General features: G+C 36.4%; 11 protein-coding genes across 11 annotated transcripts; 5 read left to right on the top strand and 6 right to left on the bottom strand.

Annotated features, from left to right (window-relative positions):
- Nucleotides 1–51: 51 nt before the first annotated feature.
- Nucleotides 52–2898, bottom strand: C9374_001806 (uncharacterized protein; the record flags this gene model as incomplete). Its single annotated transcript, XM_044691154.1, has 1 exon — nt 52–2898. One exon carries the CDS (start codon nt 2896–2898, stop codon nt 52–54), a length of 2847 nt encoding a protein of 948 aa, XP_044551466.1.
- A 210-nt stretch (nt 2899–3108) lies between these two features.
- Nucleotides 3109–4173, bottom strand: C9374_001805 (uncharacterized protein; the record flags this gene model as incomplete). Its single annotated transcript, XM_044691153.1, has 1 exon — nt 3109–4173. The coding sequence occupies one exon, from the start codon at nt 4171–4173 to the stop codon at nt 3109–3111; it is 1065 nt and encodes a 354-aa protein (XP_044551465.1).
- A 61-nt stretch (nt 4174–4234) lies between these two features.
- Nucleotides 4235–5152, top strand: C9374_001804 (uncharacterized protein; the record flags this gene model as incomplete). Its single annotated transcript, XM_044691152.1, has 1 exon — nt 4235–5152. The coding sequence occupies one exon, from the start codon at nt 4235–4237 to the stop codon at nt 5150–5152; it is 918 nt and encodes a 305-aa protein (XP_044551464.1).
- A 92-nt stretch (nt 5153–5244) lies between these two features.
- On the top strand, nt 5245–6223 carry C9374_001803 (uncharacterized protein; the record flags this gene model as incomplete). Its single annotated transcript, XM_044691151.1, has 3 exons — nt 5245–5416; nt 5637–5774; nt 5946–6223. 3 exons carry the CDS (start codon nt 5245–5247, stop codon nt 6221–6223), a joined length of 588 nt encoding a protein of 195 aa, XP_044551463.1.
- Nucleotides 6224–7160: 937 nt separating this feature from the next.
- Nucleotides 7161–8683, top strand: C9374_001802 (uncharacterized protein; the record flags this gene model as incomplete). Its single annotated transcript, XM_044691150.1, has 4 exons — nt 7161–7377; nt 7598–7874; nt 7957–8108; nt 8184–8683. 4 exons carry the CDS (start codon nt 7161–7163, stop codon nt 8681–8683), a joined length of 1146 nt encoding a protein of 381 aa, XP_044551462.1.
- Nucleotides 8684–8780: 97 nt separating this feature from the next.
- Nucleotides 8781–13848, bottom strand: C9374_001801 (uncharacterized protein; the record flags this gene model as incomplete). The annotated part of the gene is made up of 2 exons (XM_044691149.1): nt 8781–10822; nt 10878–13848. 2 exons carry the CDS (start codon nt 13846–13848, stop codon nt 8781–8783), a joined length of 5013 nt encoding a protein of 1670 aa, XP_044551461.1.
- Nucleotides 13849–14248: 400 nt separating this feature from the next.
- On the top strand, nt 14249–15886 carry C9374_001800 (uncharacterized protein; the record flags this gene model as incomplete). The annotated part of the gene is made up of 3 exons (XM_044691148.1): nt 14249–14843; nt 15005–15033; nt 15122–15886. 3 exons carry the CDS (start codon nt 14249–14251, stop codon nt 15884–15886), a joined length of 1389 nt encoding a protein of 462 aa, XP_044551460.1.
- A 507-nt stretch (nt 15887–16393) lies between these two features.
- On the top strand, nt 16394–16627 carry C9374_001799 (uncharacterized protein; the record flags this gene model as incomplete). The annotated part of the gene is made up of 1 exon (XM_044691145.1): nt 16394–16627. The coding sequence occupies one exon, from the start codon at nt 16394–16396 to the stop codon at nt 16625–16627; it is 234 nt and encodes a 77-aa protein (XP_044551459.1).
- A 761-nt stretch (nt 16628–17388) lies between these two features.
- Nucleotides 17389–21292, bottom strand: C9374_001798 (uncharacterized protein; the record flags this gene model as incomplete). The annotated part of the gene is made up of 7 exons (XM_044691144.1): nt 17389–18194; nt 18259–19302; nt 19384–19494; nt 19548–20592; nt 20644–20873; nt 20931–20962; nt 21027–21292. The coding sequence occupies 7 exons, from the start codon at nt 21290–21292 to the stop codon at nt 17389–17391; spliced, it is 3534 nt and encodes a 1177-aa protein (XP_044551458.1).
- Nucleotides 21293–21389: 97 nt separating this feature from the next.
- On the bottom strand, nt 21390–23672 carry C9374_001797 (uncharacterized protein; the record flags this gene model as incomplete). The annotated part of the gene is made up of 1 exon (XM_044691143.1): nt 21390–23672. The coding sequence occupies one exon, from the start codon at nt 23670–23672 to the stop codon at nt 21390–21392; it is 2283 nt and encodes a 760-aa protein (XP_044551457.1).
- A 698-nt stretch (nt 23673–24370) lies between these two features.
- Nucleotides 24371–25426, bottom strand: C9374_001796 (uncharacterized protein; the record flags this gene model as incomplete). Its single annotated transcript, XM_044691142.1, has 1 exon — nt 24371–25426. One exon carries the CDS (start codon nt 25424–25426, stop codon nt 24371–24373), a length of 1056 nt encoding a protein of 351 aa, XP_044551456.1.
- Nucleotides 25427–25499: the final 73 nt, after the last annotated feature.

Genomic DNA, 25499 nt, shown 5'->3' with positions numbered 1-25499 from the left:
CACAAAATTAGCTAATCTTTTTACGTTCTTGAATCAATTCATGACTTTTCATTATTCATTCTTCACAATTTCCTTAGCCATTTCTCTAAATATTTTCTTGATATAATCGCTGTGAGCATTGGACTTGAGAGCCATTAACGCCATGACAGATTGACTTTGGAAAAATCCAGATCCATTGTTTGAGCTATTCGATGCTGTTGAGAGTGTAGGACTGTCCAAACCAATACTCGTCAAGCTGTCACTTCGAATTAATGGATTGACACTTCCATTCACATGGATAGTGTCAGAAAGTTTAGGATCTGTTGGAAGCGATTTGATCAATTCGCTCGTTGAAAGCAATACGTGCAAAATTGGAATTGGTTTAAATAACGCATGTGGAATACTCTGGTTCAATTGATCGGTAGTTGTTCTCACTCGAGAAAGTTTTTGGAATGTTTGAATTTCCTTAATTGGTTTTGTAATTTTCTTTTTCTTTTCATAATTAAACATGTAATGATGTGGAATTTGATGAGTGTGAATGGTTGTGTTGGGGTTTGTTTTGAAATAGCTATGCTGATGATGATGATGAGGATGATGAGGCTTGTTATGTCCATGTTGTGGAATATTTGCTTCATTGAACGAGAAAAAGTCATTGAAATAAGTTTCAATGGCTGAAATTTCACCCAAAAAAGCTCCAATATATGGAATGCAAGAAATGGAGGATTCACTCTCATTAGATTGTAACTTTTTCTCAATTTCTGAAATGATGTGACATTTGAGATTGAAAAATTTCTTGTCAAAAGAAAATAACTCATTGGCTCCTTTCAAAAATTGATAATAAGGAAATGATGGCAAGTTAAATGTAACATCTTCTTCGTCATTTTCGAATGTTGATAGTTGATCCCAAGCTTTGCTTAATTTCACAATTGACGTGCTGTGAAAGGCACTCAGAATACTCATTGAACTTTGATAGTTTTGCAAGCACATGACAAAGAACATCACCTGAACGAAGTATGCCATCGTTTTGACTCGAGTTTTCATGTCTTTTTGTTTCAATATGATGTAACAAATCCAAAAGGAGAGCCAATTAAATCTTTCAATCATGTGATTCAAATTATAGGGATTTTGTGACGAATGTGTGTTTGATGAACTTTTGGAAATGGTTGCAAAAAAGTCATGGGTGTTGCATGCCTCGAAACAATACACAAATTCATAATTTGTCAACTGTTTGGCAATTTCTAGTGGAGACCATAACGAAATAAATTCAAAATATAAATCAGTAGTGGGCATGTTTTCCAATTCGCCGCTTTCACTCCTTTCGGGATAAATTCTTTTCATGAAGGAGAGCACGAATTGTTGAATGAGTTGTGACGAGTCAGTGTCATTCATGTTGTCAAATGTCGTTTCAAGAAGAGAATTCAACATGGACTCATCAAGCTTGTCTTTGAAGAGCTCTGGAATGTGAATTTGTGATAAATCGAATTGAGACATGATGGAACATGACAAATTGTGAAACATTTCAGAGAGATCCATGTCATCCTCATCCTCGTCGTCTTCCTCTTCTCCATTTTCAGCAACTTCTTCCACTACTTGAATGATATCAGTATCTGCTTGTTCATTTAGAGACTGTCTTTCGCCTTCTTCTTCATTGGGAGTCTCTTTTTCATTCAAACCAAGTTCTTCCTTTTTCGTTTCTACATATTCCTTCCATCTAGACATGGAAAAGGGAAAATCTCTTTGAACTTGTGAAGTTTGTAACAATTCTCGAATGGAAGAAAGGCAAACCCTGAATTGTGACAATTTCTCGTATGATTCTTCTGATATCAGTTGAAGATTTTGGAATAGCTCCATAAGTTCTTGAAGAGAATTTGACACAAATTGATTCGTCCAAAAATCAAAACGATCAAAATAGTATTGGGTCCAATATTTCAGACAGTGAAGAGTTCTCTGCATAACAATCTCATTGAAAATGTGTAACTCCTTCTTTTCATGGATAGTCAAGTAATTCGTCCACAGAATTCCAATTAAATATTCAGCTAGTAACAGGTGACAATTTTTCTGATCGTTGGAATAAGGATAATGCTCTGACAGTTGTTTAAACAGTGAAGGATAACAGGCAAAGAATACTTCAGTCATTTCTTGTGTCAATTCTGGATTAATTCTTATCAAATCATGCCATACATTCAAGTGGTTGTAAATTTTTGGAGGAATGTTTGATAATCTCAAATATGGAAATATAATTTTCTCGATCCATTTGTGAAAGGAAATTCCGTTGAGTGAGTCTAGCTGCATCCATAACTTGTTAGAATCCATATCTTTCATGGGATCGGAATTGAGATTGGTCTGTATCGAACCACTTGCTTTTGAAATCGACAGTTTTCCTTTTATATCCAAAGTAGCAAGATCAATGATTTTCAAATCCTTTTCTGTCGAAGCTGAAGATGATTCAGAACTTGTATTGGGAGAATTGCCACTGTTACTGGTTGTTTCAACTTCTTCTATTGGAGACGATTCGATTGTGACAATAAATTGTTCAATGAGACTCGAAATTTCAACATGTTCCTTCAAATCAAGATCGATATTTGGATGATATAATTGATGATTCGGTTCAGTACTCGTCTCTTCGTGAAGGGACAATAACTGGCAATTATTTTGGAAATGTTTCAAAAAGTTTCGACAAGTCTCCGAACAATTATTAAAACAATCGACACGATAATGAAATTCTGGAACGTCATTGGTTTCGGTTGTTGTTGTTGTAGTAGATGCTGTGGATTGTTGGACTTCTTCTGATGGTTGTTGTTGCTCTGATGTGATTTTTTGATTCATCACGCCACTTGTCATCATGCCAAAATAATCGGAAAGACAAAAAGATGATGAAAAGACAGCTGGATCAATTAATTTGTGTGGCTCGGTGGTCATAGGGAAGAGATAGGAAATGAAGCAGGATTGTTGTGGTTTGTTAGTCGTTGTTGTTTCACACCAATTAATTTTTTGAGCGAATGACAGGTCATGACTTTCAACAACCAAGTTTGGAATTTTTACAATAACACCACCAAACGTTTTCATTCCCTCAAAAATACTGCTTTATTACCCTTCACAAACTAAGGCAGCGATGTATTTAAAATAATATCACTTCTTTTTCTTTTTGGCCTCTTTGTTTTTCATTGTTGCCCTTAAATTCTCGATTTTTCTTTTCAACGAGCCGTTATTGGAATTCACTTGTTCACAGTTGTTAGAAGTACTCTGTTTTGAATAGCTGGTCACTGTGAGTTCTTTCTGTTCTATTCTAATCGTTTGATCAGGGTTCTGAAACAACTCGCAAAACTGGAGAATCTCATTTGTGGACTGAGGACGATCATCTGGATTCTCCTTGGTCATAATTGAAAGAAATGCTTTTAACTTTCGACCCTGTTCATCATTCGTTTCATTCCACATCTCCAGTAATGATGTTCCAAGTGAGAAAAAATCACTTCGAATTGTAATCTTTTTTTCAGGAGCTCTGTACCCGTCTGTGCCACCATTGTCCTCTTCGACAGAATTGAGGGACCGACACAGACCAAAATCTGTCAACACAACTTCAATTTCGTCATTGTCTTTGTCATACTTTTGGACCAAAATGTTTTCAGGTTTAATGTCTCGATGAATGTAGCGTCCATCTGCTACAATAGGGAGAAGAAGGGTGTCGCGTTTGTCGTATGGAAGTATTTGAATGAAGTCGAGAGCCTTGGTAATTTGATGCAGCACAGTGATCGCCATTTCAGTGGTCAATGGTCTTTTCTGGTCGGTGTTGAATGATAAATCTCGCAACGATCCGAGTCCATAAAATTTCATTTCAATCAACCAGAAATTGTCTTTTTCAAAGACATTCAAACATTTGGCGATGTTGCTCTCAGACGCTTGCTCATGATTGGAGGCCTCTCTAATAAGAAGGTCTCTACAACTACTACGACTGGGAACGTTATCTTTGAACACAATTTTCATGACACTTGTTGTGAACAAATCAGAGTCGTTGTTTCTTCGAAAAATAATGAACACTTCTGACATGAATGTTTTGGCAAGAGGAACACAATGGCAAATGCTTGGATCTGCTGCAAAGATGTTCCGAGCTGACATTTTCACATCTTTTTCAATGTCTTTTGCCACATTCTCTAAAGGCCTGCCAAAATACGATGTTAAACTGTATATCCAAGACATGTCCAAGGAATATTTTTTAAACAATTACAAAAAATTAAAAACCGACGACTTGTCGCAAAAAATGTCCTGCACCAAGCAGTTCATGAATTGGGTGGTCGTTCTCACGATTCTCATGCTATTGTACATTCCATCATTCGGTATTTGCGTTGTTTCTGTAAATGGATATCATTGTCAAGCAATGAAATGTCATCATCTTCTTCAAGTATTCTTACAGAAACATCAAAGAATTAATGACTCTAGTTCAGTGCAAGCCCTTCAAGTCAAAGCTGCCGGAGTATTTAAAGTTAAATTAAAGAACAACGAAACAAGAGTGTTTAAAGTGATTAAAAAGGATGATTTAAATTACAGATACGAAGCAACTAAAATTGCTTCAAAACCGTTCAGCTCGGGTCATGTGATCAAAATTATTGATTCACATCAATTTTCACAAAACGACGAGGAAAGCGGTTACACCTTTGCCGATGAATTTATGGCTTTAGAAATGCCATACTATCCTCAGACATTGCAAACAAAGTATTCCTCGATCAAAATGAACTCCAAAACTGCTGTGCTTGTTTTGGAGCAAATGGCGGAAGCTCTCAATGATATTCACTCCAACAAAGTGATTCATAGAGATATTCATGCCGATAACATTTTCGTGGAAGATGATAACGATGAAGACATGCATTTGATTTTGGGAGATTTTTCCTTCGCTACTGAAAAGAAAGTTTTTACAAGAAACGAAGCGCCGCCAGAGTTCACCAACCCCTTCAAGTCTGACATTTATTCGTTAGGAAAAACTATTCAACTGCTGACGGACTCTGACGACTTAATTCCAAGCTTATCAAAATTATTGGAAAAAATGACAAGCAACGACATTGAAACTCGTCCTGACATTAAGGAAGTACAGGAGACCGTGGTAAAGCTAAACAAAATATTGGGTCGAACAACTAGTTTATTTTCAAGGGTTAAAAAACTATACAGAAAGCTTTTGAGGTAAAAATTGAACAGTTCTTACAAAGGTTATGAAATTAATGTCTGTGTGGTTGTGTCGCCCGAATTTAGAAATTGTTAAAGAAAAAAATAGTACGAATGGTGAAAATCAAAATCGGAGGGGATGATGGCATTTCCACTTACACACTGTTGAAAGGACAGTCTGCCAATAGAGCAGTAAAAGGATGGGAAATGAAGGTGGATATTGATGATAACGGGGTCGTGAGCGGATCCAATAAGAACGAAGGATCAAAAGCAAAAAAGACATATTGTAAGTTGTCATGCTCTTTATGAATTCTTTCATCATAATTATCCCATTAAATAATCAAATTGTTTTCAATATTCGGATGTACTTATTCTCGGAATGTATTACAATTCATCGTCAAAAATTGAATGAAACGGTTTAACCACTTAAAATTAACAATAATTCACCACTTGATCATTAACAATAATAATGATCATTAACAATATTTCATCACCGCTATTCATAGCCGGAACCTATCTCAATAATCAACTTGATGTACGAGTAACAGTTGATGATGGCAGAGTCATTACCTACAAGGGCACATTCCCTCTCGTAAATGGGACTCTAGTCAAACTCGACTTTGTTATGGAGAATGGAGGAGGTGGTACCTCTACAGGCGATAAAGGATTCAATACGGGCATCTTGGAAACTAAATAATCATTGTAGAGAGAGTTCAATAAATTTGATAGAGATGATAAATCTTGAATAAGCAAGTTCACTGCTGCCCTTAATATTCAGTTGAAAAGCTCATGAAAATTCACAATTCCGACCTTAGCACTTGCTTTGAGGATCGTTTTAGGTGAGCCTGAAGTACTTGTAGATTCACCAAAACAAAAAAAAAACAAAAACATTAATAACACAACTCGAATGGTCAAAATCAAAATTGGAGGAGATGAAGGTACTTCCACCTATACTGTCTTTCGAGGAGTTCCAGCAAACACGACTGTTAAGGGATGGGAAATGAAAATTGAAGTGGATGATCAGGGAGTCGTAACGGGATCCAACAAGAATGAAGGAGCAAGTGCAAAGAAGACATATGGTTTTGTTCCTTAATTCCGTTATACAAACAATTTTATACGCAATATATTTCCTTCTTGGATGGATTCAAACAAATTCAAAGCTGGAACCTACATCAACAATCAGCTCAATGTTAAAGTTATGGTTGATGATGGTCGAGTCATTACTTACAAGGGGACATTCCCTCTCGTGAAAGGTTCTCAAGTTCGTTTGGAGTTTCAACTCGAAAAAGCAGGTGTTGGATGTTCAGTTGGTGATAAGGGATGCAACACTGGCGTCTTGGATGTGAAATAGTTTTCTTATGATCGATGTCATGTCATTATTGTAAATGAGATTAAAAACATTGTACAAATTATGAACTAGATCATAGGGAATATCAATTCATGTCTCAGTGGTTCATCCTAACACATCCCAATAGGACATTACATTTTGAAAGTTTAACACCCACTCCACCTGTCACTTGCCACATTTATTCTAAATTCTTCCAAAACAGTCGTTTGCAGAAAGATTAAAAAATATCACTGAATCTTCCCGCACGCACAAGTGTCCTCGTATTACGAGTCTCAAACCCTTCATCATCCCATAGGTTTTTCCTTCTATACCATCATCATCAACATAATTCTCATTTCGTGTGTCACTTGTTTTAATTCCATCTCTACACAAGTTTTGACATTCCAGAGTTCTCTTGTTCTGATTTCATAGTGTGTTCAATTGTAATTATTGGTGAGAGAATAGCCAGACACTTTTACAAAAAACAAGAACAAGCCTCACACTCTCTCATTCTACGGAATTTCATATCAGGAAATTTCAAAACAAAGGCTTTTTGAACTCCAAGAGAGAGTTGTACCCATTCCACTCTCGGATCATCATCCTTCTTCCATTCTTCTATGATTGAAAATCTTTAAAAATCAATACCATCCAATCATTATTTAAATAATAACAACAAAATATCAATAACAACAATATCATCATCATGGGTAATATATGCGGAGGTAAAGACTCATCGGATGGAGGTTCATCATCATCCTCAAACAATAAGAACAATAACAACAATGGAAGAAATCCAAACAATAGTTCCTCGGGAGGAAATCGTTCAAAAACTCCAACTTCACCTCGAAGTAAATCAGGATCGAATGCACATCAGAAAGGAAGAAGATTGTTGTTAGTGGGAGCAGGAGATTCGGGAAAGAGTAAGTAATAATTGTTGTTGGAAGTGGTGATTGTTGATTCATGACGTCTTTTATTGGTTTGAAATGTGTTTTTCGTTTTCGAAAATGTGTTCATGTTATGTATTTTGTATGAATGATCATGTGTGATGATCAACAACATCGTGTCATGATGATCGAAATCTGTTCGATCATCTCTCTTGTAACACATGTGGAATATCTTGATGACATTTGACATTTATAGGTACGATATTTAAACAACTGAAGAGAATATATACAAATGGCTTCACAGACGAAGAATTAAAGACAGCCATTCCATATATATTAGAGAATATTATCAGAAACATGATTCAACTATGTCACGCCACAAAAACGTTACAAATTTCAGTGCGAGAAGAAAATGTCGAGAAGCGAGATTATTATGCGGAGATGACAAAGAATCAACGAGCTCCACTGCAAGGAGCCAAATTATGGAATCAAAATATGGCAAACGATTTTAAAGCTTTGTGGAATGACGAAGGGTATGTTATTGGGTATTTTGACAAGTGACATTATCTTTGAACATGGACTTGTATTTAACAAACTATATTGAATCACACCTAGTATCAAGAAGGTTTTCACAGACCATCGATCTGAATATTTAATTGAGGATAGTGTAAACTATTACTTTGAAAAACTAGATGAAATAGGAAAACCTGGTTGGGTACCCTCCGATGAAGATCTTTTGAGAACAAGAATCAAAACGACAGGACTGGGTACGTTTTTCTTTTTATTAATTTCTTTACTTGAACTAATCGTTTTTCACTCCAAAATTTTTCACACAACAATAGTGGAACAAACATTCATGTCTAATGGAAAACCTTTTACAATGATTGATGTAGGAGGTCAACGAACGGAACGAAAAAAGTGGATTCACCAATTCGAGAACGTCGATGCCATTTTGTACATTTGCAGCTTGTCAGAGTTTGACCAAAAATGTTACGAAGATGAAGTGACCAATAGAATGAAAGAGTCACTGGATTTATTTGAAAGTTACATCAACTCGACCTATTTTGAGAGCTCTCTTGTTTATTTAATTTTGAATAAGATTGACTTGTTCACAGATAAAATCAAGAGAGGTGTCAGATTAAAGGACACATTCAAAGATTATACAGGCGATCAATACGACGAAGAGGCAGCCAAACAATATGTTGAAGGGTTGTACAAGCTTAAAGACAGTCATGATAAATTACGAGGAGTGATTTACTTGACGGCCTTGGACAAGGCTTCTCTAAAAGCAAAACTTGAAGAGATTGTTGATGATGTTGTTAATGCAGAGAATGAAATTTAATATCCCAATTTTTCAATAATTTTGAAGAGATTTCCACCATGCGTCATTGCTTCTTAATAAATAATGACACCACATTCATGTTTTAAGAAGATCATTTTTATTCGAGCTCTTCAAGGAAAGCCAAATCATCATCCAAGTCATTTGAGGCTTGAGGTGCTTCCTTACTTGATGCGGTACTTTCTTGTGGCGTGATGGATGGAATTTCTTGCAGTAATGTTCTCTGATTGTTGTTAAATTGAACCAGTAGCGGTGTGTTGCTTACATCCAAGGTTTGAAGTGGCTCATTAAAAGTGGAGATGTCTGACATTTTTTCATCTTGGTTTGCAAGCTCGTCCGTTTCTGAATCATTTGGGAGAGGAGTGAAATTCTTGATCTCATTTCCCTCGTTGTCGTTGTCCCTTTTCGTTTTCTTTGTGTCATTTTCTTCTGCTGTTTCATCAATATTTTTGTCACTCTCTTTCATGTCAGTGAGACTTCGCTTGGCTTTGAATTCTTGTTCCATTTCATTCATAATTTCATCTGCTTGGTTAAAATCAATTTCTTCGTCGTCACTAAAATGATATTCAAGTTCTTCATCCTCTACAGCTTGAGGCTTTTTAGTAGGAATGTTTGTTGATTCCTCATCTTCTGGTACTGCAACAGAAACCTCAATATCATCATCATCAAATTTGTACTCTTCTTCTTCGTCATGATCCGTAATGATGGAGGATTCTGAAGTTCTTCGATGAGTAATTTTTGAAAACTTTTCAAGATGCTTATTCTTTGGCAAAAGTTCTTCGTCCAAAATAGAAGAATCGTCATCGTCGTCCAACATGATTCTTGGTCTTGACGAGTTGGGATGAAAGGCTGGATGATAAAAATCTCTAAATTTGCTCAGGAAGTCAAAATCATTGTTTGCTAAAACAACATTACTCTTCCAAATAGCTCCTTTCACAGTCTTTGCTGTGTTGATCACCTTGCTCCATAGAGTACCTTTCATGAGAGTGCTCATTTTACCAACAATGACCAAGTGATTTCTTGCGCGTGACAAGGCAACGTTAAGACGTTGTTTTTGTTCAATAAAGGAAAGGCCATATTCACTTGTTCTCGAAGTGCTCACAAGTATAATATTTCTCTCACCTCCTTGAAATGCGTCTACAGTGCTGACTTTCACTGCTTTTGCTTCAGCGTGTATAGATGAGTAAAGGAACCTTTCTTGGAGCTTGTAGAGAGCAATGACACCAATATCTTGAGGTGCTATTCCATTCTGAAGCAATAACTTGATGAAATGAAGAATTACCTTCGCTTCAAGATCATTCTTGATAGAGGTATTTTCAGAAACTTCCACACCTTCTTCACAATCCAGAACCATCACAGGAGGCATTCCAGGAATCAATGGCTCTCTATCTGATTCTGTAATTCCATCAATCAATTTGTTTTGATAGAATAACTCGTTTGTAATTTTTGATATCTGAGGGTGACAACGGTATTGAGTTCGAAGCAAAAGCGGTTCATGTCCAATATTTGATAATCTAATGAAAATGGTTTTTTCTAGTGAATGTTCTGGATTTTCGGTTCTGGTTCCAGTGAGGGTTGGAGGAAGCTGCAATGGATCTCCAACGGCAACAAATTTCAAACACCCAAATCTTGCCAGAGGTAATAAGGCACTAGGTTCAAGACATTGGGAGCTTTCGTCCAAAATTAAAATTGAAAATTTTTGACCTTTTAACACTTCGAATCCAGTTGCTGCACATGTGACTCCGACGACTCTCGCATCTCTGACAGATTGCTTTCGATTTTCATGAGCGCCACTTTGAAGTTCCTTAATGGCTTGTTTGACACCTGCTTCTTCCTCTGGATCCATGGCTTCATTATTTAGCATATCCTTCAAGGATTTAATTTGATCTTTAACTGAGGTAGTTTCAGTTATGACCGTATACGGCAGGACAGCTTTTGCAATTTTCTTTTGACTTCCAACTCGTACCAAATTCTTATAATTTTCAGTAATAAGACCCTCTAATATATTGTCGACAGCAACATTGGTTCCAGATGCTACTAATATTCTAATAGATTGATCGTCTGCCTCATCTAACACTCTACACATAAATAAGATCAGTACCATTAAGGCAGTGGTTTTTCCTGACCCATAGACTCCATGCACTGTTAAAAATATAGACGCGCGTAAGTTTGAAATTACGGTTATTAAAGAACGTACCTAGACAAATTGGAGATGAGGTATCTCCTTTGTAAAACCACTGAGCACACCTCTGAATAAGATTTGCTTGATCTTCATTGAGTTTGTATTCAGAAATGAAGGACTTGGCTATGGATTGAATTTCTTCCATATCCATGTTAATTTCAAAGGTTGTTGCATTTGAGGTGTCTGTGATATTAGGTTCTTCATTTGTGTCACTATTTGAAGAGGAAGCCACAGGAGGCTTAAATTTGGTATTGAGTCTCTTCCTCATTATCTTCAAATTCTCTTCTTCGGTTGTTCCTAGAATGTCGCTTAACAGAGGCAGCTTAAGAGGATCTAGATCATTTAAATTTTCGATCATTTCAAACTCTGAGGTGAAATTAGGACCTCGAATAGCGTAAATGCTTTCATTCTCCAAATTTTCGGGAATTCCACTCAAAATTGAAAGCTCAATCTTCCCATCTTTGTCAGGTCCATGGAAAACGCTTTTTGCAATGACAAGATTACCTGTCTTGTATTGAAAATCTTTGCTTTTAGAAAGAATCCAAATGTCATCTTTGGCATAAAATTGACTTTTTTCCTTGTGAGAGTCAATATGAAGGTACCATTGTGTGATAGCATTCTTTTTTCTAGCCGAGCCAAATGTTTGTTTTAAAACTTCGCAACCAAAATAAAAATAAATTGTGTTTCTTCGAAAGAATGCCATTCTATCATACTCGCCGGTCTTGTTTTCAATAAACCCATTTTTTGTGTTGGTGACCATACTTGGATGAACATTGTTTGCCCACGCAAAGAATTTACATTGTTCTGATTTGTTTGGCTTTCCGCATGTGTAAAATGGCTTTCCCTTATTTGGGCCGTCTTTTTTTACAATCGCCAACTTCGACTGAAGTTTGCAATGACATAGTGGATTATTGGTTTTGGGTGTAAAAGAGGTTGAGGAGGTTTGTGTAATCTTTCTGTACGTCTTATAGAAGTTCATTGCAAGATTGAGCATTTGCAAATTCATTTCTTCATAAAGCGCATCTAAAAAAACTGTCTTGTAATGTTCCACGCTACTGAATTTGTCAGGAACCTCCACAAAACGTTTAGGTGAGGCGTTTCTTTGCTCAAATAAATCATTCATGGCCACATCTGGGAAAATAATTTCGTGTTTTGTTCTCTTGACGTTCTGGACGAGTGAAAGTATGGGTATGTCATCGCTTGTAGCAATGGGTGATGAAGCTGGAGATGATGCTGGCTTTTGTCCCATGTTTAGCTGAGTTTGCTTGAACTTTTTGTTGGGAGATGACTTGGTTGTTTCTAAGAATTTTTTGCTTGTAAGACTTTTCTCATTGGATGGAGGCGTTGATTGTGGTGGAGATGGCCTTATAAATTGTTGAGGAGGAGTAAATTTTTGGGATTGTCTTGGAGTGGTGTGTGATTCTTTAGGTTCTTCGTCGTCGTCATCATCAAAATTAATTTTCTTTACCTTTGGTGGTTGCTTAGAAAATGTAGAAGGAGGAGTGAAAGAGTTTTGGCTCGTATTCGTGGGCTTAATTGGCTGTGGAGGTCTGAAAACAGATTGATTGCTTGATTTTGAAGGTGGACTTTCTAACTTTAAATCTTCGTCAGAGTCTACGTCCAAGTTATCAAGGCTAAGATCCAGATTGGGAGCAACCTTTGGTTTCGTTCCTGATGATGCCTGCAACACTTTAGATGCTGACTGAAAACCTGAACTTGCAGTAGTTTCTACTTTCTTTGGCTCTTGAAAGTGCTTTGAGGATGAATTTGATAATAACCCTTCCTCAAACTCCTCGTCATCTATTACGAGATCTAACGTTGGTTTTGAGTTGGTAGTATTGTTGTTCAACATATTTTGTTTCGTCGAGGGAATGTTCTGTTTTGTGATATTTGTTGGTTGTGGTGTTCGGGAATTTTTCAAAGTCTGAGGCACACTTAAGTTCTCATCCTCTTCAACATCAAGCATAGTGTCGTCATACAGTTCCTCTTTTTCTTCAGGGTCAAGCGGTGGTGGCTCATACCTAGATCTCGTTTGTTTGATATTTTGTTGTTTGTTCAGTAAGAAGTTTTTCGTTGAATGTGTGACGTTAGAAGAGTCGTTATGTAATTCCAAATCGTTTAAATCAAAATCATCCACTTCATCGTCGTCAAAGCTGTTGTCACTATTTTGGGCAGGTACAACAGATTTTGAAGGGTTAGTACGGGAGGAAACGTTGAATGAGTTTTTTGAATTATTATGTACAGAACTTGAAGTATTTCCTCCTTTGAAAAATCGACTTGTAGCTCCTGTCGAGTGAACAGGAACATCAAATTCTCCAAAATCTAAATCATCCAAATCATCATGGTCGTTCCCGATGGCTTTGATATTTGACTTTGTTTGTGTAATACTGTTAATATTATTTCTGTTATTGCTACTGAAAGCAACTGTGTTCCGAGCACCACCGGAATCATTGCCACCATCGTCAGATAAGGTAGCAGAGGATGATTTTGAGCCACTGCCAAAATTCTTATTCCAACTCTCATAATTTTCCTTCAGGGGAGGCTTGAATGGTTTACGGGTAGAAGTTACGCTTCTCGTTGTTGTAGCTGGTTTGGATGTTGTGGTTTTTACATCGGAAGTGCTGGATTTTGAAACAGAGGCTGCTGAGGTGAAGGAAGAAGGCTTTGATTGTGAGGATGATGTTGTTGTTGAATTGCTACTGTTGTTATTATTATTGGCACTACTAGAATTGGTTTTGCCTCCTCCAATCTCATCCTCTACTTGAATTTTGAATGTCTTTGTTTGAAACTCTACTCCACTCTCAATCGTTGGAATCTCACAATAATGAAGAAAAGTATTCTCTAATTTACTATTCTTCTCATCCAACAACGTAATTGCTTTGGTTTCGGGATTAAATTTCAAAAATCCATCCGAGTAGGAAGGATGTTTCTTGAGCAATTGTTTCGTGTACAATACTTGAAATGTTTTAATGGAAGAATCCGCCATGATTTGATGAATATTATTCGGTGTGATTTGATGATCAAAGGCTTGAGGACATGATAAAGAAGCCTTGCTGCGGTGTTGTTATTGGTACAGAAAATTCTTATTTTTTTTGGAATTGTAATTGCAATGATCTTCCGTATACTAGAATTACTTGGCCTTCACTCATCAATGAATACTAATATCAACAATCCAAACCATTTTCTCAAAGCTTCTCATCTCTCTTGAAGACATCAACAAGCTGTCACTGGTCAAAATTTATTTACAGAACCAAACAAAAAAAATACTTGACACACTTCAAAATCATCATCCGCACCAAGTCCACATCAACTTTTTCATCAACCAATTTTATCATCATCCAATTATAAATCCAATTTCAATTATTAATCCAAAACCATACATCATCATGGGATCACAAATTTCAAAAACAACCAACGAAGATTTTACAAAACCCAAAACCAATCGATCTTCCTCTTCGAATACAAAAAAACCCGAAGACATTGTTTTGGACAAGGTTCTTGCCAATCCAATTATTAAACAAAAACTTGGAAATAATATTCAACAAATGCGAATGTTCGCTCAACAATTGAGTGATCCCGAAGAATTGAAAGAATCCTATTTACATACGGATTGGGTTCAAACCACCAAATTGATTTCTGACATTTCGAACAAAGTCAATGAAGATGCATCTTCGACATTAAATTCAAATTCTTCGGATTTGATTCGAAGAGGTTCGCAATTGTTACAATCGACTCAATCCGCTAACGATATGAAAATTATTGGTAATTTTAATTCGACCATGAGCAATAGTCAAGGAGAAGGAGATTTGATAAATATGGAAATTTCAAAACAACCACCCATACAATTGAAAGACAAGATTCGAATTAAATTGTTAGTGACAGAGACGGCGAGAAATAGTACGGATCGAACCATTCGACAATTATTGTCACCTGTGTTGAATTCGTTTAATGTATTGCCAGAGATGGGAATGTTTCATACAGGTAGGTGTTAATTTTTGTGTGAAATGATCATTTTGTGACTGATTTGTGTGTGTGAATGGATGATTACTGGATTGGATTGGAACGCATCAAAAAATCATTCGTGAATGTGAAATGTATTTGTTTTCATAATTTACTGGATAAATTGCCACATACTTTGATAGCTCTCATTGTTGGACCATGGAAATTGGAGGTATGTTATTTCATTTGGATGACAATTTCATCTCACACACAATCAACTGTCATTTTTATAATTTTTTTCCAAAATTGCTCACACACAGTTCAACGACTCTGGAATTGTCGTACCTCGTAAAATCATGTCACAAGCTGCCGTATTAACCGCAGATATTGATTACATTTCAACAGTGGATAGACTTGAAGAAGTAATTGATACTCTTGCCAAAGTCATTTGCAAATGGAATGTCAACATGATCTACAAACAAACAGGAGGAGATCCAACCAAGCATGGTAACTGTCAAGATTTTGTAGATGATTGCTTGGCAGCTTTAGGAGTGAAATTGAATTTTGAAGGAGCTCTCAAAAACTTTATCACTCGTTTAAAGAAAACAGGAAATAGCAAACTTCAATTTGAAATGACTCGAGAATTTATTGAAAAATTCAAATTAGTGGACTTGTATCCATCGTTGCGACGAGCTCTTGACAACTCCTCTCAAGAAACCAAATCCGATCAAACACAAGGAGGAGAAGGATCAGGAGCAGAAGATGAACTTCCTGCAGGTGCTCTCGTTTTTCAAACTCACAAAGATTTGGATCGTTTTGTTTGGTATTTAATGCAACAAGATTATGAATTTCAAAATCATTATCCATGTGAATATCAATTATTGAAATCTTTTGACAGAGCTTTTTGGGTCAAAGCTCTCACCTATCCAAATATGGAACAATTTCATCCACTCTATGAAGATGAAGACATGAACGTGGGAGCTGCAAAATCATCTTCAACATCCAAACAAGCAAGTCATAATGAGGAAAGAAAACAACGATGTCCTTTTGGAGATCCCTGTGCCTCTTCCTTCATTTACTTGTAACCATGATTCAAATACTAGTCTTACATTGTAATACTGTGTCACTACACAAAAAACAAATACATGATCATCGATTTTGTAAATAACCATCATCGTAATCATTACTCCTTGTGTTTGAAATCGAAAGTTGAAAATAGTAACCCACTCTTTTCAGATTTCCTTTTAAAGAGCGGAGCTGAGCACAACATCTTTTTTGTTGTGTTTTCATTCACACTCGTTTTGGTTCATTCCATTGAAACATGCAACACCTCGTGCGGAACGAGCTCTTTGCGCAGGGAATTTCTTCATTTCCAATTAGAAGGCCTCAATTCACCCGCACCGCACTGTTTTTTTAAGAGATATATATTCGAGCACTGCTCTTTATAAAGATGTTTTCAAAAAGATCATTCATCGTCAAGACAAGATTGCAAAATATTGTCGTTTCACGTCGTCGTCGTCGTTGAGCTGAATTTAAAAAACAATCAAAAACAATCAAACACTTGCCGAGTGCACCACACACCCACACAGTATATGATTTCTCAACCTTTTATATCGCATGCTCATTCCATGTATCATCCTCCTCAAAAGACTCCACCACAAGCTCCTCCTCAACCACATGAAATTAGTAGTATTAGTAACTTTAAAACATTCATGTTTGTGGAGGACCAACATTCCAAAGCTTTTCGAAAGGAAAGACAAGTGAGAGAAGAATTCAAGTATGAAATTGCTTTGGAAGATGGATACATTTGGTGGTCCATTCTTTAAGTTTTCAAGACAGCTGTCACCTCTATAGTAATACATGCATCGTGTATTCTGAGAGTTGAGAGCGAGCTTTCATCTTGTTCAACAGTACGCTGGTACTGAGCTTGCATGTAACACTCCAATGAGAGATTGCTACATGTCCCTCCTGCCAGATGGCGTATCAACACCAACAAACATGTGGAATTGTTATTGAGGTCAAAGACGTTTGTCTTTCCAATAAAATCATGTTGGATGTTGTTTGAAATGAATAGACTCTGAACTCTTTGTCATTGAAAGAACAATGTTGGTGCAGAATGGATAACGACAAATGCATACAACATAATCGCCCATCACAAACAACTTACACAAAACCAAGTTCATTCATCAGCTTTTGATCATTTTGGAATGGATCCTTATTGGAAATTTTGGAATGAGCTCTACATCTGGTTGTCATCCTTGTTGAACTCCTTTTCATTGATCGCAATTTGGAAAGATTGGTGTCTTTTTGTTTCCAAAATACTAACCAAGCAATGCCTTTCGGAAAAGTTGGAATTGAGCAAAAGGAAAGAACCTATTGAATTTGTATCTTGAAAGGAGAATCCAAAGTAACGAAAGAAGGATGATGAGTGACGGATGGATTGAGCATGAGGACAGACCACAACAACATTGTCATGATAATTATTAGTTGAACGAATTGCTTTTAGAAGAGTATCATATGGTTGTCGTCCTGAGAAACATTGCGGCCCTTTACTGACGTCAAGATCATCTTCGTTCATTACGCAGGTTTATTCTTCGTTTTGTACAACCTCTTCCGCTTTTTCTCCATCATTATTAACAATTTCAGTGTCAATGACGGATGAAAATTCCGTTTCCATAAAACGATTTCGATAAGCCATAAATAATGGTGTTTCTCCGTCGTCATCTTTGATGTTGAGAATATCAATTCTTTTCACATCCTTCAAATATTGGATGAGATCTTGAGCCAAATAGACCTTGTTTTTTTCAGCTTGGTTTGTTTGTGCCAAGTTCGAGGGCCATTTAAAAGTACACACTAAATGAGCTAAAGTGAAACCTGGATAGGTGACCGTATTCTTCCTTGATAGCCATTCTAATACTGTTTCTTGTTTGATGTCGGTTTTGGTGAACAGTTTTTTTCCTCGCTGTTTGGTGTTAGAAGAATTTGTGATAAAATAAGCAGCCACAAAGTACAATCCAAACAAGTAACAAATCTCCATTAATGACATTGTCTTTTGAACTCTAGATGGACCTTCGAAAATTAGCTTATTAGTTTTTAGAGTTTCTACAAGCGTTCGGTGCCAATAATCAGTACTTTTGTCCAACTCTTCATATGTGTCATTGATGTAAATGATTCTTTGCTTGGAAAATAAATTTAACCTTTCTTCTTCGGTTATGTTAACACTATCCAATAGTTTCATAGCCTGCATATCAAAGTTTACAATATCATTGGATGAATAAGTACATCCACAAATAATTTCTACAATTTCCTCCAACGATATTGTTGTCAGTAATTCGTCATATGTACTGATTAACTTGAAACATAGAGAGTAATGATGATTCTTCAATGCTGTAACTATTAATTTTAAATGTTGAAAAAATAATAATTTCCCAAATTCAAAGCACTTGACATTACTTACTGATGTGCTCAGGCTTCCATTTTACTGATGGATATTCATCAATAAATGGACCAAAGCTATCTCCATTCTCTGCTATTAAATCCACAAATTCTTGAGCTCTGTATGGTTTTTGGCTAGCAAAGTGACGAAATGCAGCATAATTATCAAGTTTGCAGCACAATTGAAAAATGTTTAACTCTCCATAATTGGGAATAACAAAAGTCAAATTTTTGAGCTGAGTGGTAAAATACTGAAACCCTTGCCAACTATTCAGATAGCCATAAAAACCAGATACATAAGAATCAAACTTGGTCAAGTTAAAGCGACCTGCAAGAAAATAGTATATAAAGTCGCATTGTAAACCATTGTCGGTATCAAAAATGTTGGAAAAAAGTCTATCGGATAGTATTGCATTCTCTCCTTTGAACCAATTTTGTAGCGTTACCGGTTGAGGGAATTTACACCAAACACACAATAACATGGAAAGAGCATTAATTGGCACATTTCTCAATGATTGGTCCAACTCAATGTGAGAAAAATCTAATTTTCTCACTAATAACTTATCAAGAGTCTCATCTCTAATTTTGGCCAATTCTTTACACAAGGTTATCAACATAGGCTTAGCCTTCTCACTGTTGCCCCTTAATGGATAATTGATCAAGGATATCAAGGAAAGAGCTCCATTAAGAACGGGGTCACCTTGCTTGGTGATACTTATGCTAATAGCCTGAAAAACCTTTTGTACATCACAACTGGTTTCGATCAATCGTTGAACAGCTTGCTCAACCTCTTGCGAAAGAGGAACAAATCTTGAGGTGTAGGTCTCTGGTTTGCGTTTGAAGAGCAAGTCTTCGATAAGATATGTGAACGCCAATTTTCCATTCTCATCTTCCTGATTGAGCGCATTAGAACTCATTCTATTTCCCAGTTGTACAAGAACGTCGTAATCTTTGTGTTCATTATGGACGTAGTAGTGTAATGGAGTTTTTTTGGAGTTGTCAATAGCGTTAGGATCAACCCCGGCTTCAATGAAGTCGGTACAAGTCAAACTTGAGAGACCAACATCTGCCCAGTAATGGAGTAGATTTTTGTTATTAGGGTCATGAATGTTGTTCAAAGAAATTCCCTTATTTTGGCAACACCTACACAAATCTTTTGTGCCAATTGACGAATTCTGCGAAAGAAGGGTATGAATTGGTGTCATACCGTCCTTGTTCTTCATCAGCAAAAAGTCTGTTGGAAGAACTTCAAATAAGTCTTATTTCAAATATGGTTATGAAAAATTCAGATATTCTTTTGCTTGTACTTACATGGAATAGGGCAAATGTGAAGTAAGTTATCATTGGTTACTGGGTCGACATAGTGTAAATTAAAACCCAGATTGTACAGACATTTGATCACCTCTCCTGAGCAACGTGATCCCTTATTTTCGATATACTTGTACAATAATTTAAACTCATGAACAAATTGGCCATCGACATTCTTAATAATATTTCCATTGCTGTCTCCAAGAGTTAGTAAATCTAGTGGATATAACGAGCACAATAGCTCAATAATTGCAGGAACTTCACGAGAGTAATTATTGTTGAGAAGAACGAGCAAGGGATTGACTTCTTGCTCAAAAATAACTGGAAATTTTGCTTGCTCAAAGATCGCTTTTGCCACGGATAAGGATGAGACATTACATAAAATTTTTCCAACTATTGTGAAAGCAATTTCATCATTTGTGACTGCATGTGAGAAAGCTATTTTGAACATCTCTTTTTCTAAAATATAATCAGCCACATCGTCCTTCACCGTCAGTATTCCGTGAGGGTTGAAATATTCCTCGTACGGATACATTTTCTTGTAGCCATGTTCGCTATGCTTTCTATAATTGTCAACAAAAAAATCAATAATTTCCTTAGAGAAATGAATGCCTTTCATGCTGAACAAGTCCATGTGCTCGAATGAAAATTTTTCTTGCAACACCAAGTGCTTGATGGCTTCAAAAAAAACTGTCCTATCAGAAGATTTGTCGAGAGTATAGGGCTTGCATATATCTGTGTCTTTGCTGTGTCGTAATAACTTGTTGATGTCTCGGATAACATCTGGGTAAGCGTCCATAATTTCCTCAAAGTCAAAAAATTCCAATTTTATGAAAAGTTGTCTCCCATAATGTGATTCATCGAATGGCGTAGTACTAAACAAACACAATTTTGTTAGTTTGCGAAATAGATATATAAATTGGTTTGGAGCATGCAATTCATGAATGCTGTACCAACCACTATTGGTAAACAACGGCATTGAGATTACTTCAACGTTGGGGAACAACAAAGCTAAATAGCGAATGCACGAACTGTAAGTGTTTTTAGCCTGTAATGCCCATGAGACTGATGTATCAAAAACATCTCTTTGAAAACTTACATTTTTGTTGTACCACGGATATTTGTAATTGATGCTATCTTCGAACTCGTGTCTTTTCACAAGATTCATTTCCTTCACGTTTGGAAATATATTTTGATAGAGCTCATCGAGCCATTGTTGACAAACTCCTCGAAGAGTCAAGTAATATGGAAATGGTTGAATATAGTTCAAAATTTCGTGGAATACAGGTCTAGGAAGATAGCAGTCAAATTTTGGTAAATAGAAAAACCCTAAGTTTTCATCGTTTAGAGTTAATAGAAGTTGTTATGTGCATCAGAAGGACTCACCTTGTATCCAATCCAGTTTTTTAGATTTTCGGCTGGTTTATAAGACAATCGCCGAGTTCATTAATTTTCTGACTGACGGCACAAGGCACTACTCACCTTCTCATATCTTCAATACCAGATTTAATTGAATTGTTTTCACCTTCATCTTCTCGTTCATCATTCATGTCGTCATGATTTTCAATATCGTCATCAACCATGCCATCATCATCACAATGAAAATTTTCTTCTTTGGCATCCTCTCCCAATACTTCACGGATCCGTTCTTCCGTATCCTTAACTTTCAATTTCTTTGGGAGGGATATTTGTTTTTTCGGTGCCTGTTTTCTCTTCTTTGTGTTTTCCTCTTTGCGTTTTGTTTTCATATTTTTTTTGGAAATTCTTCGCCATTACTGTAACTTACAAGTTATTATTATTATTGAAGAATTGCAGTATTTAATTTTGTTTTGAAAAGAGAAAATATTAACACATGACCGCTTGTTGGAAGAGACCCTGATTGGCTCCAACCTCAATCAGTAATGCATTCTCAAATTTGGTATTTTGAAGAGCGACATTACAACACTCTGCTTTCTGATTCATTCCCAATTCAAGAACATTCAAACACAACTCATTATTCTTGGCAACATTGCAACAATCCCCTTTTTGATTCATTCCCATATACAAGATTGGTGCATTCACGTTTTGTTGAGCAGCGTTGCAACATTCTCCTTTTTGATTCATTCCCATTGAAAGTACTTGACTCTTGACATTTTGTTGTGAAACATTACAACAATCTCCTTTTTGATTCATGGCCAATGGAATGAGAGTCTTGATCATTTCATTTTGCAATGAAACGTTGCAGCATTCTGCTTTTTGATTCATGGACAGTGGAAGAATGTCGAGTTTGAGATTTTGTTGAGCTGCATTGCAACAATTTCCTTTTTGATTCATTGAGAGATTCAACACATTGAGTTTCACATTTTGCTTCGCTGCATTACAACATTCTCCTTTTTGATTCATTCCCATCGATGGAATGTCAAGTTTGACATTTTGTTTGGCAGCGTTGCAACATTCTCCTTTTTGGTTCATTCCCATAGACAAGACTGGTGCATTCATGTTTTGCTTGGAAGCGTTGCAACATTCTCCTTTCTGATTCATAGACAAGGGAATTATTTCTTGTTGAGAATTCTGACGTGCAACATTACAGCATTCACCTTTTTGATTCATTCCCAAAGATAAGATTGGTGCATTCACATTTTGTTGTGCAGCATTACAACATTCACCTTTTTGATTCATTCCCGTCAATGGAATGTCAAGTTTGACATTTTTCTGAGCTGCATTGCAACATTCACCTTTTTGATTCATTGCTAAAGGAGTGACTGAAGTGACCTTGGAATTGAGTTTGGCCACATTGCAACATTCTCCTTTTTGATTCATGGAGAGTTCTAAAACTTGAGCATTGACATTGTTCAGAGCAACGTTACAACATTCTCCTTTTTGATTCATTGAGAGAGGAGTAATGGACGAGATTTTGGTATTTTGTTTGGCAACGTTACAACATTCTCCTTTTTGATTCATTCCCATGGACAAGATTGGTGCATTCACATTTTGTTGTGCAGCATTACAACATTCACCTTTTTGATTCATTCCCGTCAATGGAATGTCAAGTTTGACATTTTGTTGAGCTGCATTGCAACATTCACCTTTTTGATTCATAGACAAGGGAGTAATTGCTTGTTGAGAATTTTGTCGTGCAACATTGCAACAATCACCTTTTTGATTCATGGTTGGCTCCAAAACTTGTGAATTCACATTTTGTTGAGCTGCATTACAACATTCTCCTTTTTGAGTCATTTCTGGTTGCAAGACATTTACAATTTTCTCATTTTCCTTTGCTACATTGCAACAATCTCCTTTGGCATTCTCATTGTGGAGTGGACGAACATAATCCTCACCATATTTGGATTTCCAAAATGTTTTTGTCTTTTCAAATTCTTCATCCAAGTCACTCATGTCATCCTCATGATTTAACAAGTATCCAGTTTCATTCTTGACAAAGGTCAAATAATCAAAAGGATATCTCAAATGAGTGTGCCACATTAAATCAATTTCCAATGTTGGGACTAACATGAATTCCAATTCTGAAACATTGGAATTTGGATCTTCAGTTTTCAACATCATGTCCTTGATGGCGAGGATAAATTTGTAATACTTGTCCAACATGAATGAAATTTGAATGGGATTCTCAATCTTCTCACCAAACACTTGCTTACATTGAGTGGTGAAAGTTTGTTGATTCATGGCTGCTTTCACCAAGTCACGAGAAGGTTTGAACATTTTCAACGAAAATTTCAACTCTTCATCCTTTCGATTGACAAGAGCATTTTGAACTGCTTGTACAAAGGAGCATCCATACTCATGTTGGAACCATTGCATGGTTTGAGTAGCATCCAATTTGTGTGCTTCAGTATTCAACAAGATTAAATGTCCAAAACAATTTTCACAATCTTTCATAAAATCAATGGGATGAAGCAAATGACAATGCATGATCCATTGGACGCATTCAGGGAGCCATACACGTGGAGCACCATACTTGGACACGAGTGGCATCATTAAATTGTAGAGATGGATCATGATCTGTAATCGTTCTTCATTGAAATAGAGTTCGGATTGAGAGGAAATGCTACGAAGGAAGGATAAGTGAGTATTGACACGAGAGATCCATGTAGAGAGCTCGAATGGAAGGGTTGGTTGTTGTGAAGACATGTTGAGAGAGTTTAATAACTGCCGAATCAAAGTAATGATTATTTTTTTTGCTTGGACAATATTGTTGACAGTTGGCATTAGAATTTCAACAAAAACAACTCCGGTTAACTCCTTGAAGAACCAATGGTTTTCAGGAGACACGAGTTGTACTTGCTCCTCGGTGTGTTTCTTTCAGACAGCTCATTTCGATTAATTTAGAAAAGCACCGATAGGAGTCTTTGGAAATCAAACCTTGATTCCTTGCATTCAATCAGCGAGGTTGGTTAGGCGTTTAAACCAATCAAACAAGATTAAAACGACCGAAAGACAATGATCTGATATTAAATTGTATTATTGAGAACGATCAAAATGAAAATACAGGCTCTATACGGAATTGCACTCAACAGACACCAAACTTGCATCATAACAACCAATATCCCTTCCAAAGTGTTTTGTTCGTGAATGTCTTCATAGATCAGTGGTTAGATCGCTCGCCTCACACGCGAGAGGTCCCGAGTTCGATCCTCGGTGGGGACAAATTTTTTAACTTTTTTTTTAGCTCGAGTTGCTCTTTTTAACGTTGTTACAAGATTCTTCATTCATTGCCAATTAATGTCCTGCAGCAAACATTTCCAGTTGGCATGGGCTTTGCATAAGCTGTTATTGCTTCCAGTTCTGGATGTGTGAAGTAAATTCCAGTGAAAATTCCTCGTTTACTTTTAAAAGCACTCTTCGCATTGACAAACCAATAATTCTCCAGTCAATTCGTTTAAACACAGAGAGTAGGGAAAATATCGAAAAAATTGGTTATCAACATCCCCAAAAACACCAACCGGTTCAAAAGTATTGAATGAAAAAACCTGAATTCGACGATTTCCATTATCGCAAACTAATAGATTACGAGAAAATCGATCAAAAATCACAGCACAAGGATTGTGAAATTTTGAACCATGCTCGTTTTGTACTATTCCCAATGTTTTGATGGATTTCCATTCTGTTTCACCATTCACTGCATTGAAGGACTCTTTTTTGAAAATTTGCACAGTGTTGCATGAATTTACTTGAGTTACCACCAAATATTGTTCATCATTAGTCAAGGCCAAGCCAAAAGCTTCGTTCACTGGGAATTGATAAACGAACTCTCCAGATATTAAATTTAGAATCACAATATTACTTTGTCCATGATCACAAACATATAATTGTCGTGTTGAGTATGAGATGGCAAGTCCTTGAGCCCAGTCACATTTAGAACTTGCCCAAATTTTTCCAACTTCTTGTTTGCCAATTGTAAGAAATTGTTTCAAATCATATTTGAGAATATCGTCTTTACAACACAAAATGATTGCCTCATTATTTTGTCCATCATAATTCTCTTCAATGCAAAAATGGCGAGGCTTTTCTTGTGGCAATGGAAATATACTATTCTTGTGCTTTTTCGTTTCCAAATCAAATACTTCAATTTTACTTCCTTCATAATCACTGACTAAAATCAAATTCAACCTGTACGATATTTGAATATCAGTGGGATCACTAACGTTTGTGTTATCATTTCTTATGTAAATGTTAGGATCCGATGTATCAGGAGAAAAGGTGAAGATCATTTCATGATGCATCGGAAAGCCATGAACTCTTTTTCGATCATTTCTCATTTTACTTTGTAACTTGGAATAGAATTCATCCAAATGATGAGAATAATTACAAAGATTACTGATCAATTTCAATCGTGCACAATCACCATCTTCCGATGACCTACTGAGGGGATCAAACAATGTCATTTTTTTTTGCTCTAAACTTTCCTTTCTGTTGTGTTCTTTTTAAACTCTTTTAATTTCCTCGAGATTTTACAAG

The sequence above is a fragment of the Naegleria lovaniensis genome, assembly GCF_003324165.1.
Source record: "Naegleria lovaniensis strain ATCC 30569 chromosome Unknown tig014, whole genome shotgun sequence".
NCBI lineage: Eukaryota > Heterolobosea > Eutetramitea > Acrasida > Naegleriidae > Naegleria > Naegleria lovaniensis.
The sequence above is the reverse complement of the archived record's forward strand: the minus strand, read 5'-3'. Positions and strand labels throughout refer to the sequence as shown.